Genomic DNA, 12,159 nt, shown 5'->3' on the forward strand with positions numbered 1-12,159 from the left:
AATATCATACCCCCCCAAAATGCTTAACCTCCCCTTTTATTGTAATGGTGAGAGGTTAGCATGTCTTGGGGGTATGACATTTGTGCATCTGTAACTTTCTCACTCATCATTATTCCTGATTCATTTAGTATTATCTGTAATCATAGTAGAATCCACATTAATGTAGAAGTGTTTAGAAACATTCTACTCTAATTTACAATAAAAGTGACTCCGAAATTACTTACGAAATGTAATTACGAAATTACATGAATTTCAATTGGGCCAAAAAAAGATCTGAAACAACCAAAACAAACAGAAAATATGGGACCGAAATACTAAACTTTTGACAACTTTAAAACACATACAGGTAAGTGAATTTGTCCCAATACTTTTGGTCCCCTAAAATGTTGGGACTATGTACAAAAAGTGCTGTAATTTCTAAATGGTTCACCCGATATGGATGAAAATACCCTCAAATTAAAGAACTTTAACTTCATAGTCATTGTATCATTTTAAATCCAAAGTACAGAGCCAAAACAACAAAAAAATGTGTCACTGTCACAATACTTTTGGAGTTCACTGTATGTAATTATGATGGATGGTTTGAAATCTACGACTACTGCCCCGAGGCAAAGTCATGTGATCCATGATCCCCACTGCAAGAGGTATAATGACTTGACTCAGAGACAAAGGCTCTATTCACAAACATCTTCTTACTATATATATATATATAACCTTTTTGATCTGTCTGGTTGAAATAAAATCTCTATTTTACGAGTGATCTAGATGTAGGATGCGAATCTACAAAAGATGCCCAGATCTATGAATATTGCTCTGTCTAACTGAATATAGTATCTTGGCATTGGTAGACATCCATTTGAGTGTCTTCATTTTGTCCTCAATCTTAGCTTTCGAGAGCGAGTGTGAGAGAGTGAGGTTTGATAAGGCCAAAGGAACTTTATGACACTTCACAAACACCAAACCCTATAAGGAACAAACACTTCCTTCACCACCAAACACACACAGCTATATTCATCACATCTAAAGTGTATAGGTTGTAGTGACCATATACAAGAAAGCTTTGTCCTTATCAAATAGCTTAGGACATCTGTTATGTGACAGGTACTTTGCATGAAATGACTGTGCCGGCAATGTCACCGTGAAAATCTCAGACCACTTCAAGTCCACTCTGTGTCACATGCAGACACACAACGCACACTTGCGCACAAAAAAACCCCACACACATACGAACTTAGTTCCCTGTTCTGAGATCAAACTTCCCTATAAGGGACAGAAGATCCACTGAGAGATGCTGATGAAGAGGAAAAGGCTGTGATCAGCAGGATGGACTTACAGAGTAGTTGAAACCTGACTGGCTGAGTCTGCACGCGTCCTGGGGAAGGAAGTGAGAGAGGGTTGATGAACAAGATACAGGAACACACATGGTGAAGAAGTTGCGAGATGAACACCCTCAAAGATGGGGTGTGTGTGAGAGAGAGAGAGAGAGAGAGAGAGAGAGACAGAGAGAGAGATACCTGTATGGGGTCTGAGTTGGCAGACCTGGTTGTCCAGGAGCAGACATCATTAATCCAGCTACATCCAGCTGTCATGCACTGAGAACACCTGAGAGACACAGAGACAGGAATAAGAATACTACACTGAGTTTAATCATAAACATGTGTACCATCTGCTACTCAAGCAAAATGTGGACTAACAAATCTATAACATACAGAAAGGCAAGTGTGTAACACAATCTGCCCAACATATCATTTAAAAGATGCATTTAGAGTAAATATTGAAGTAGGTCTAAACAAGTAGGTCTAAACATAGCCATATCAAGGTGCTGAGGCGTAGCATGACAGATCTGGGATTTCTGACTGACAGGGCAGAGGTAGGTGGTCCAGAGATGTTTGAACAGTTAGTGAGCATCAGTTTCTCAGCAAGGTTCTGCTTCCCCACTCGTATCTTCACTGTGACATTCAGACCTATGTGGAACAACACAGGGAAACAATCTCTAAGCAAGATGCTCCATTTTGTCAATGGGAAAATCTACAGGAGAGTTAGAAGGTGAAAGGTTACCTTCAGCAGGAAGCTGGTCGCTGGAGAACAGGCAGGAGCATTGTGGAAAAGCTGGAGCGGGGCTTGTCCTGTCACACAGATCACCTCTTCTATTGAAGAAGTTACAGGTGAAGGTGAGACTTCCTGTCCCATTCACATTCAGGTGGACCTTGACAGTGAGTGTGATCCTCTCTCCACTGCTGCTCTTCTCCACCTGGTAAGAGACCATGTTCTGTTGTTGGGAGTCCTCAGAGATGGAGATCCAGGCTGAAGGTTGAAGGCAGTCACCCTGAAACGAACATCTAGATCACATCACATAGAGGGGTCAGGGTGAGCAGGTTTAGGGTGACACAGATAAACAGGACAAGTTTGGAGTCATTTAGAAATGTCATGTTTTTTTTTTAAGAAAATGTTTTTGTCCATTAAAATAACATCAAATTGATCCGAAATACAGTGTAGCCATTGTTAATGTCGTAAATGATTATTGTAGCTGGAAACGTCTGTTTTTTAAAACAAAAAACACCAGTCTCAACGCCAACAGTGAAGAGATGACTCCGGGATGCTGGCCTTCTAGGCAGAGTTGCAAAGAAAAAGCCATATCTCAGACTGGCCAATAAAAAAATAAAGATTAAGATGGGCAAAAGAACACAGATGGCCAGCATCCCGGAGTCTCCTCTTCACTGTTGACGTTGAGACTGGTGTTTTGCGGGTACTATTTAATGAAGCTGCCAGTTGAGAACTTGTGAGGCACCTATTTCTCAAACTAGACACTAATGTACTTGTCCTCTTGCTCAGTTGTGCACCGGGGCCTCCCACTCCTCTTTCTATTCTGGTTAGGGCCAGTTTGCCATGTCCTGTGAAGTGAGTAGTACACAGCGTTGTGCGAGATCTTCAGTTTCTTGTCAATTTCTCACATGGAATAGCCTTCATTTCTCAGAACAAGAATAGACTGATGAGTTTCAGAAGAAAGGTCTTTGTTTCTGGCCATCTTGAGCCTGTAATCAAACCCACAAATGCTGTAGCTCCAGATACTCAACTAGTCTAAAGAAGGCCAGTTTTATTGCTTCTTTAATCAGAACAACAGTTTTCAGCTGTGCTAACATAATTGCAAAAGTGTTTTCTAATGATCAGTTAGCCTTTTAAAATGATAAACTTGGATTAGCTAACACAACGTGCCATTGGAACACAGGAGTGATGGTTGCTGATAATGGACCTCTGTACGCCTATGTAGATATTCCATTAAAAAATCAGCCGTTTCCAGCTACATTAGTCATTTACAACATTAACAATTTCTACACTGTATTTCTGATCAATTTTATGTTATTTTAATGGACAAAAAAATGTGTTTTTCTTTCAAAAACAAGGACATTTCAAAGTGACCCCAAACTTTTGAACGGTAGTGTATGTTCACAGGAAGTTTAATCTATAGTGCCACGTTTATTTTAAGAAGCTCTGGGTGATAGAGGAAATGCCCTTTGTTCTACCACTCTGAATTTGTAAAAAATCAAGATCATATGATATGAAAAAACCTGGGCCGAGGTATGTCATTAACACAGACAAACCACCTGTCCTCATTGAATTACATTGAAATGACTGCCACTGTTGATCTTCACAACAAGAATGAAAAAGTACATTTTAGAAAAGAAAATATGTGACATAATAAAGAAATCTCTATATAGCGTAAGTTGTAGAAGTGTGTAGTTGTGGTTCTTGTGACTGACCTTGACTCACACCAGCCACAGAAGGGGTCCTGAGCAGACCAACAGTCCTTCAGACTCTTGTGTTCACTGCACTGAGCCACAGGCACACGTACCATCTACAACAAACACACAATATTATGTCCTGGGTCCTATTTCAGAATGCTTGTACTGTATAATATTTATCTCTGTGTACAGTAGAACTTACCTGGTTCCTCAGTGCCATGTACACATGTTTGCGGTCCACTGGATCCAGGTGCATCTTGGGAAACACACGGCGGTCGTCATCTGAATTGTAGAGCACTCTGGGACAGGCAGGTTTGTAGGCCTTGTCTACAGCAAGCTGACATGGGACAGAGAGTGACACTTTAATAACATCTCTCTGTAGATTGACACATAACACTCACAAACCACAATACATAACATGGCCCTAGGAAATCCCCTATACTGCAGCTGTAAATATCAGTTGACCGCACACATTCTCTCTGTCAACAAGAGTATGGATTTGATGATGATGATACATGATAGACTAACAATCACTGATGTGTAGTGGTGAGTGTACTGCATGGTGGTGATATTTCTGTTAGAAACATGCAGGGGATTTGGCTGGATTATTAAAGCTTTCCAGGGACAACACTGCACAAAGGAGACTATTGTGCCTAATAAAGTAACTGTGGGATTTCTCCAGGCTAATTTAGACCTCTGTAAAAAAAATGCTGTTATTCTGTTGTATGAGTATCTGTGTGTTCAAGGGAGAAATAAGGACACGAGAAGGGTGTTATGAGGCCAGTGTGTGTGTGTGTGTGTGTGTGTGTGTGTGTGTGTGTGTGTGTGTGTGTGTGTTAAGAGTTCTCATAACTGTGTTCCGCAGACCTTGATGAGTTGTCCGTCTCCTGTCCCAATGAAGAACACCAGCCAGGAGTTGTGTCTCACTGCCAACACTGATGTCATGGAGCTGTATTTAAACACCACCGCCTCTGGATGCAGGTCCTGAGTGGTACCCGTTGGCAATGCCTGGAACAGTATACATATCAGTGTTAAAGACAATCTCAACACATTTGCTAAGAAATTAGGGTAACGATAATGATAGTGTCTTTGTTATGGTGTTGGTTATAAACCATACATAAAATCATTATCATCTCACCAACCTCTGCACAGCCTTTATAGCAGAAGTCTGGGTCCTTGTATTTGAGTTGAGGCCCTGTAGAGCTGATGTTATAGATGGCCAGCACGGTGTTGATAGGGTCGCTTGTGTTACCAGCCGTGAACACACCTGCCCAGAGCACCTGCCCATGGAGCCCACCAGAACCTTGAATCACAGAGGAAGACAGGAGCTCCCGCCGCTCCGTGTTTCCACAGCATTTGAGTGTCGCACCTTGGAAGTTCCCCAAAGTTTTTGTTTTACTGTTCTCGCTCTTGAACAAAATAACTCGAACTTGACGCTCTTGGGGAACGTTCGAGAACACGTAGATGTGTGAATTACTCTGAAAGCCGTCCACAAACTGAAACTTCTCCTTTTGTCTGGCGTCAATATACGGAGTCGTACTCTCATCTGAATAAGAAAAGATTCCCCCATGCTGTCCTTCTAGTGTATTCCGTAGGTCAAGCAAATGATCTGAATTCGCACACGCTTTACGCACACGGCTCTGCAGCCTTCCAGTCATAATGTAGGAGTTCGTCCCGACATCAACAATAAAGCCAATGGTTGAATCTCCAGGGTCCAATGAACCCACTTCAATATTCTCCGAATGCACAGATTTCGAGATTTCGTTGAGATCCAGTATTTCACAGTAACCGCATTTTGTGGTTCCACAGGTGATCAAGGTATTGTTTTTGATGAATGGCAGTAAAATGTTTACCTTAAATGGATACGTTTCATTGAAAAGAGGTGCTTCTTGGTTAGGATAAACTACATTCGGAGTATCCCTCTTTATAACTTTGGTAAAATCATGGTTCAGCTGGTAGAGTCGGTCATCCGTAACGACGTATACGGAGCGGTCACTAATGGCAAAGTCGCGGACGTCTCCATCAAATGTGAGATTCTCCTGGCCCCAACCCCAGTCCACACAGGCGAGGAGAACCCCCCAGAAAACAGCCTTCATCTCGTATGTAATGTAGTCAGTCAAGCCTGAGAGAGTGCATGGTAAACTCTGTTCTGCGCCTCTGATGCCACTCTCCTACTGTGCCGAAGGCCAATAAAAGGGATTGCGTAAAAGCGCACAGTGGATGGATGCTGCAACTATGTGTTAACTTTAGGTCATTCAATTTAGTAGCGGCGGTTATGTACTGAGACTCAGATTTCCGTGTTTAACTCTCTACTGTGATGTCGAGATTAACGTTAGTTCCCTACCTTTCAATCTCAGCAGAGGGTGTTGCAGTAACATTGTTGTTTGGATGTTTCCAAAACGTCTCCAAACGGGCATTTCTGGTAATGCCTATATTGCCTATTCAAATGTCAGTGTCAACATCACCATCACCTATATGATTATTGAGATTTAAATACTTTGTTTCAATAATGAAATACTTAACCAAGAGTGAATGCCTCACACATTACTATGATGTCCTCATGATCCCAAGGGGGCCATTTTTGTTCGGTCCTTCACTGCGTTCTGGTGGAGAAAGTGTTACATTACTAGACAAAATACAACCCTAAAGACTGGCATGCAGTGGTGTAAAGTACTTAAGTAAAATACACCAAAAACTTCAGTTGTATCAGTACTTTATTTATGTTTGACAACTTTTACTCCACTACATTCCTAAAGAAAATAGTTTTTACTCTATTCATTTTTCCTGACACTAAAAAGTACTCCTTACATTTTGAATGCTTAGCAGGACAGGAAAATTGTCAAATTCACACTTATCAAGATAATGTCCCTGGTCATCCCTGCCTCTGATCTGGCGGACTCACTAAATAGAAATGCTTTGTGTGTAAATTATTTCTGAGTGTTGAAGTGTGCCTCTGGCTTCCTTAATATAAGACATTTGAAATGATTTATGATTTAACTTTTGATACTTAAATATATTTAAAACCAAATACTTCTACTCAAGTAGTATTTGACTGGGTAACTTCACTTGAGTCATTTTCTATTAAGGTATCTTTACTTTTACTCAAGTGTGACAATTGGTCACTTTTTCTACCACTGCTGGCATTATGTACACCAGAATCTACTCGCGTACCAGGTCTTGAATTAAGATTTAATTACAAGTCTATTTGCGCCCGTACTGGATGGAAACTACAAGTGTAATGGCTGTGTTCAATGCAATGGCACTTATAAATGAAGATCCTTTAAACACCCCCAAACAGGGAAACATATCCCAATCAAATGTGTTATCACGTGCTCCACTAAGGCAGTTATTTATCTTATAACTTGTCATTGTGGTAAAAATGATGTGGGTAAAACAAAGCTCGAATTAAAAAGCACGAATCTCGGAGCATTTTAGCGCCATCAGGTGGTCAAAAACTCAATTTACCCAGTTGCGGCCCACTTCTTGGAAGCAACCACTGGATTTCGTCCCTACGTTATATCGGCATCGAACGTGTCACCCTCTCTAGGAGAGGGGGTGAACTCGACGATTTATTGTTAAAACGAGAGGCTGCCTGGATCTTTAATTTAAAGACTCTTGCTCCCTTCCGTCTCAATGTAGACTTTTATCTGAAGCCATTCTGTGATTATTGTGATTTTGCTATTGTAAATGTTTGTAGGCTTATGTAGCCAAATTGTATCTATGATCATATGCTATCCTTTCATGTTTTTGGTATGTTATTTTTACATCTGAGAATGTACCAATGATATCAGGCCACACCCTGCCATGATTAGACACCTGTGTCTGTTTTTTGACACTATATAAACTAGTCCCTCCGCAGTGTTTGTCATTATACCCTGATGAAGACACGTTGTCTGTCGAAACGTTGGTTATTAGGTTATTAAATTATTGCGTCTGAGCTCCTAGTGTCCAGATCTCCGTTAATTTTACAAGTTGAAAGGTAACAAGATGTTTTTATTTTTATTGTTTGTGTTCAAACAATACATGTAACAAAAAGTGAAATCTTGCACTAATGATACTTTTTGAAAGGTTACATTCACACACATTCATCTGTCCCCATAGCCATGGTAAATAAGGGTGCTGCAGCTCCCCCTGATAAACTGGGCCTTTATTACTCCTGCATGAGCGGAGAAAAAGGCCCTTGATACAGGACTCAATATTGAGAATGGGCCCATGGCATCCCTCTCAGCACTCTCTAGATTGGGAGTGATAAAGCTCAAAGTGCTCCAACTCTCCACAAGGTCCTATAAGTAAGTAGCCTTGGCTTCTACAAGCCAGAACAATTCATAGGAACAGGATCTCCTGTTTCTGTAGCGTGAGGCAGCTGGATGTACACGTCCACCCCCTGGAGACGACTCTAGTCTAGCGCAGGGCCTTCCCAGCAATCTCCTTAATTATGAGTGTATGACTCAGCCGGGGATCAAACTCCTAACCTCCAACCTCAGGGCAGACACTGACCTCAAGGCCGCTGAGTTGGTATGATTGGGCATTTGTACGGTTTGGGCTTTAAGGCTTATGCCAACTGACACTGGTCGACAAGTTTCCTCTGCTACCAATCAAGTTTTACATCCATGTACCATGTTTACACAACAGTTCAGACGGCCTAATTGATTCACACATTGAAGGATGGTAACATTATTTCTCAAATTAGCCTTATGCACTATTATGTAAGCTACATGAATATACAAATAGCACAAACCACATCTGAATGGGGGAATCACAAAATATATTTTTTTCACAGTTTTAATGCAAATGGCAATTGATGAAGAATATGCATGTTATTTTATACATACAAATATATGGTAACATGGTAAAACAAAAAAAAGGTAGATATATGAGAGTGGTACACAAATCAAGTGCAGGCAGTTTACTGTTGAGTGGCGAGGAATGATAGTGTCTCGGCCCAAGTAAAGAATGGCTGACAGGTACATGATATTTTGTACAATTTCCAAAAATGTAAGACCTATTTCATCCAAGAATAATGGAGGAGAAGGCGATTTACACTGGAGTAAGTTGCCAACATACTTGCGAAGACTCAAAGGACAGTCTTCTATGTTGACCTCAGAATGCAGGTTCCTTCCAGACCTAATAGCAGATTAAATCAAGCAAAAGGGAAAAAAATTGAAAATAATTAATTAAACAAAGTAAATATATATATTTACCTCAGGAATTGTTGGGATAGTGAAGCAAACAATGTCTATAAAGTGTAGACTGTCAGCTTTAATTTGAGGTTATTTCCATCCATGTATAACAAATATAAAACTGAAATGTCACATAAATAAACATATTTACATAAGTATTCAGACCCTTTACTCAGTACTTTGTTGAAGCACCTTTGGCCTCAAGTCTTCTTGGGTATGATGCTACAACCTTGGCACACCTGTATTTGCGGATTTTCTTCCATTCTTCTCTGCAGATCCTCTCAAGCTCTGTCAGGTTGGATAGGGAGTGTCGCTTCACAGCTATTTTCAGGTCTCTCCAGAGATTTTCGATCAGGTTAAATTCCTGGCTCTGGCTGGGCCACAAGGACATTCAGAGACTTGTCTTGAAGCCACTCCTGCTTTTTCTTGGTTGTGTACTTAAGGTCATTGTCCTGTTGGAAGGTGAACCTTCACCCCAGTCCTGAGTGCTCTGGAGAAGGTTTTCATCAAGGATCTCTGTACATTGCTCGGTTCGTCTTTCCCTTAATCCAAGTCTTCCAGTCCCTGCTGCTCATAAACATGGATACACAGAATGATGCTGCCACCACAATTCACTGTAGGGATGGTGCCAGGCTTCCTAGTCATGATGCTTGCGATTCAGGCCAAAAAGTTCAATCTTGGTTTCATCAGACCAGAGAATCTTCTTTCTCATGGTCTGAGTCTTTTGGGTGCCTTTTGGCAAACTCCAAGCGGGCTGTCATGTGCCTTTTACTGAGGAGTGGCTTCCGTCTGGCCACTACCATAAAGGCCTGATTGGTGGAGTGCTGCAGAGATGGTTGTGCTTCTGGAAGGTTCTCCCATCTCCACAGAGGAACTCCAGAGCTCTGTCAGAGGGACCATCGGGTTCGGGTTCTTGGTCACCTCCCTAACCAAGGCCCTTCTGTTAGATGAGTTTAGTTCTTATGTGTTCATTAACCAATTCAATTAAAACACTCTGTCCGTTTCTAAGGATTTGTAAGGTTCTTATTTACAGAGACCAGCCACCAAAATTAGCCAATAGCGTTTATTCTCGAGAGCTCTGGTCATAATACCATGTACATTGGTTTATATACCTCACATTTCGTCATAAATGTCCCTCCTCCTCTCAGATACAATGGCAATATACTACACAAGACTTCTCACATTGTCTGCCACCTGTTAAACAATCTACTACAAGCCCAAGGTCTCTCCCCTCCCTGGGTAGGGACAGAATGTCCTGTAAGGAACACAGTATTCCAGCCGGTCTGACGATAGCTCCATTAGTTTCTAACAAGGAACAGAAAGTCCTTGTTCTAATTCTTGACTAAAACTTCACACATTATATTCAGTATTATGATTATAATAAGATTCATACATTCATACAGTAACAGAGTAGTATTCTGTTTAGTTATAGTTCTAAGTTAAATGTATACATAATTTAGTCATTATTCATAAAAATCCCATTACACCTTCTCCCCCGATTGCTCAGTGGCCGAGCGAGTCTTGGTGGTTCCAAACTTCTTCCATTTAAGAATGATAAGGCCACTGTGTTCTTGGAGACCTTCAATGCTGCAGACATTTTTTGGTACCCATCCCCAGATCTGTGCCTCGACACAATCCTGTCTCAGAGCTCTACGGACAATTCCTTCAACCTCATGGCTTGGTTTTTGCTCTGACATGCATTGTGAACTGTGGGACCTTATATAGACAGGTGTGTGTGCCTTTCCAAAAACAGTGCCTTGCGAAAGTATTCGGCCCCCTTGAACTTTGCGACCTTTTGCCACATTTCAGGCTTCAAACATAAAGATATAAAACTGTATTTTTTGGTGAAAAATAAACAACAAGTGGGACACAATCACGAAGTGGAACGACATTTATTGGATATTTCAAACTTTTTTAACAAATCAAAAACTGAAAAATTGGGAGTGCAAAATTATTCAGCCCCCTTAAGTTAATACTTTGTAGCGCCACCTTTTGCTGCGATTACAGCTGTAAGTCGCTTGGGGTATGTCTCTATCAGTTTTGCACATTGAGAGACTGACATTTTTTCCCATTCCTCCTTGCAAAACAGCTCGAGCTCAGTGAGGTTGGATGGAGAGCATTTGTGAACAGCAGTTTTCAGTTCTTTCCACAGATTCTCGATTGGATTCAGGTCTGGACTTTGACTTGGCCATTCTAACACCTGGATATGTTTATTTTTGAACCATTCCATTGTAGGTTTTGCTTTATGTTTTGGATCATTGTCTTGTTGGAAGACAAATCTCCGTCCCAGTCTCAGGTCTTTTGCAGACTCCATCAGGTTTTCTTCCAGAATGGTCCTATATTTGGCTCCATCCATCTTCCCATCAATTTTAACCATCTTCCCTGTCCCTGCTGAAGAAAAGCAGGCCCAAACCATGATTCTGCCACCACCATGTTTGACAGTGGGGATGGTGTGTTCAGCTGTGTTGCTTTTACGCCAAACATAACGTTTTGCATTGTTGCCAAAAAGTTCAATTTTGGTTTCATCTGACCACATGTTTGGTGTGTCTCCCAGGTGGCTTGTGGCAAACTTTAAACTACACTTTTTATGGATATCTTTAAGAAATGGCTTTCTTCTTGCCACTCTTCCATAAAGGCCAGATTTGTGCAATATACAACTGATTGTTGTCCTATGGACAGAGTCTCCCACCTCAGCTGTAGATCTCTGCAGTTCATCCAGAGTGATCATGGGCCTCTTGGCTGCATCTCTGATCAGTCTTCTCCTTGTATGAGCTGAAAGTTTAGAGGGACGGCCAGGTCTTGGTAGATTTGCAGTGGTCTGATACTCCTTCCATTTCAATATTATCGCTTGCACAGTGCTCCTTGGGATGTTTAAAGCTTGGGAAATCTTTTTGTATCCAAATCCGGCTTTAAACTTATTCACAACAGTATCTCGGACCCGCCTGGTGTGTTCCTTGTTCTTCATGATGCTCTCTGCGCTTTTAACGGACCTCTGAGACTATTGCAGTGCAGGTGCATTTATACGGAGACTTGATTACACACAGGTGGATTGTATTTATCATCATTAGTCATTTAGGTCAACATTGGATCATTCAGAGATCCTCACTGAACTTCTGGAGAGAGTTTGTTGCACTGAAAGTAAAGGGGCTGAATAATTTTGCACGCCCAATTTTTCAGTTTTTGATTTGTTAAAAAAGTTTGAAATATCCAATAAATGTCGTTCCACTTCATGATTGTGT

General features: G+C 41.2%; 1 protein-coding gene across 3 annotated transcripts in view; it reads right to left on the reverse strand.

The window, feature by feature from the left end:
- Positions 1-6,385, reverse strand: part of LOC110500150 (plexin-C1) — a 20,596-nt gene extending 14,211 nt beyond the window's left edge. For all 3 annotated transcript variants that reach the window (XM_021577341.3, XM_021577340.3, XM_021577339.3), the window contains exons 1-8: positions 4,883-6,385; positions 4,608-4,748; positions 3,943-4,077; positions 3,759-3,853; positions 2,059-2,339; positions 1,862-1,964; positions 1,515-1,602; positions 1,334-1,372 (exon numbers count right to left, since the gene is read on the reverse strand). In XM_021577341.3, coding sequence (XP_021433016.3) covers positions 1,334-1,372; positions 1,515-1,602; positions 1,862-1,964; positions 2,059-2,339; positions 3,759-3,853; positions 3,943-4,077; positions 4,608-4,748; positions 4,883-5,836 — 1,836 coding nt within the window. In that variant the 5' untranslated portion in view covers positions 5,837-6,385. The remainder of the gene's footprint in view (positions 1-1,333; positions 1,373-1,514; positions 1,603-1,861; positions 1,965-2,058; positions 2,340-3,758; positions 3,854-3,942; positions 4,078-4,607; positions 4,749-4,882) is intronic.
- Between the last annotated feature and the right edge of the window lie 5,774 nt (positions 6,386-12,159).

This window comes from Oncorhynchus mykiss, chromosome 21 (assembly GCF_057628025.1).
Source record: "Oncorhynchus mykiss isolate SJ-2025 chromosome 21, ASM5762802v1, whole genome shotgun sequence".
Taxonomy (NCBI): Eukaryota; Metazoa; Chordata; class Actinopteri; order Salmoniformes; family Salmonidae; genus Oncorhynchus; species Oncorhynchus mykiss.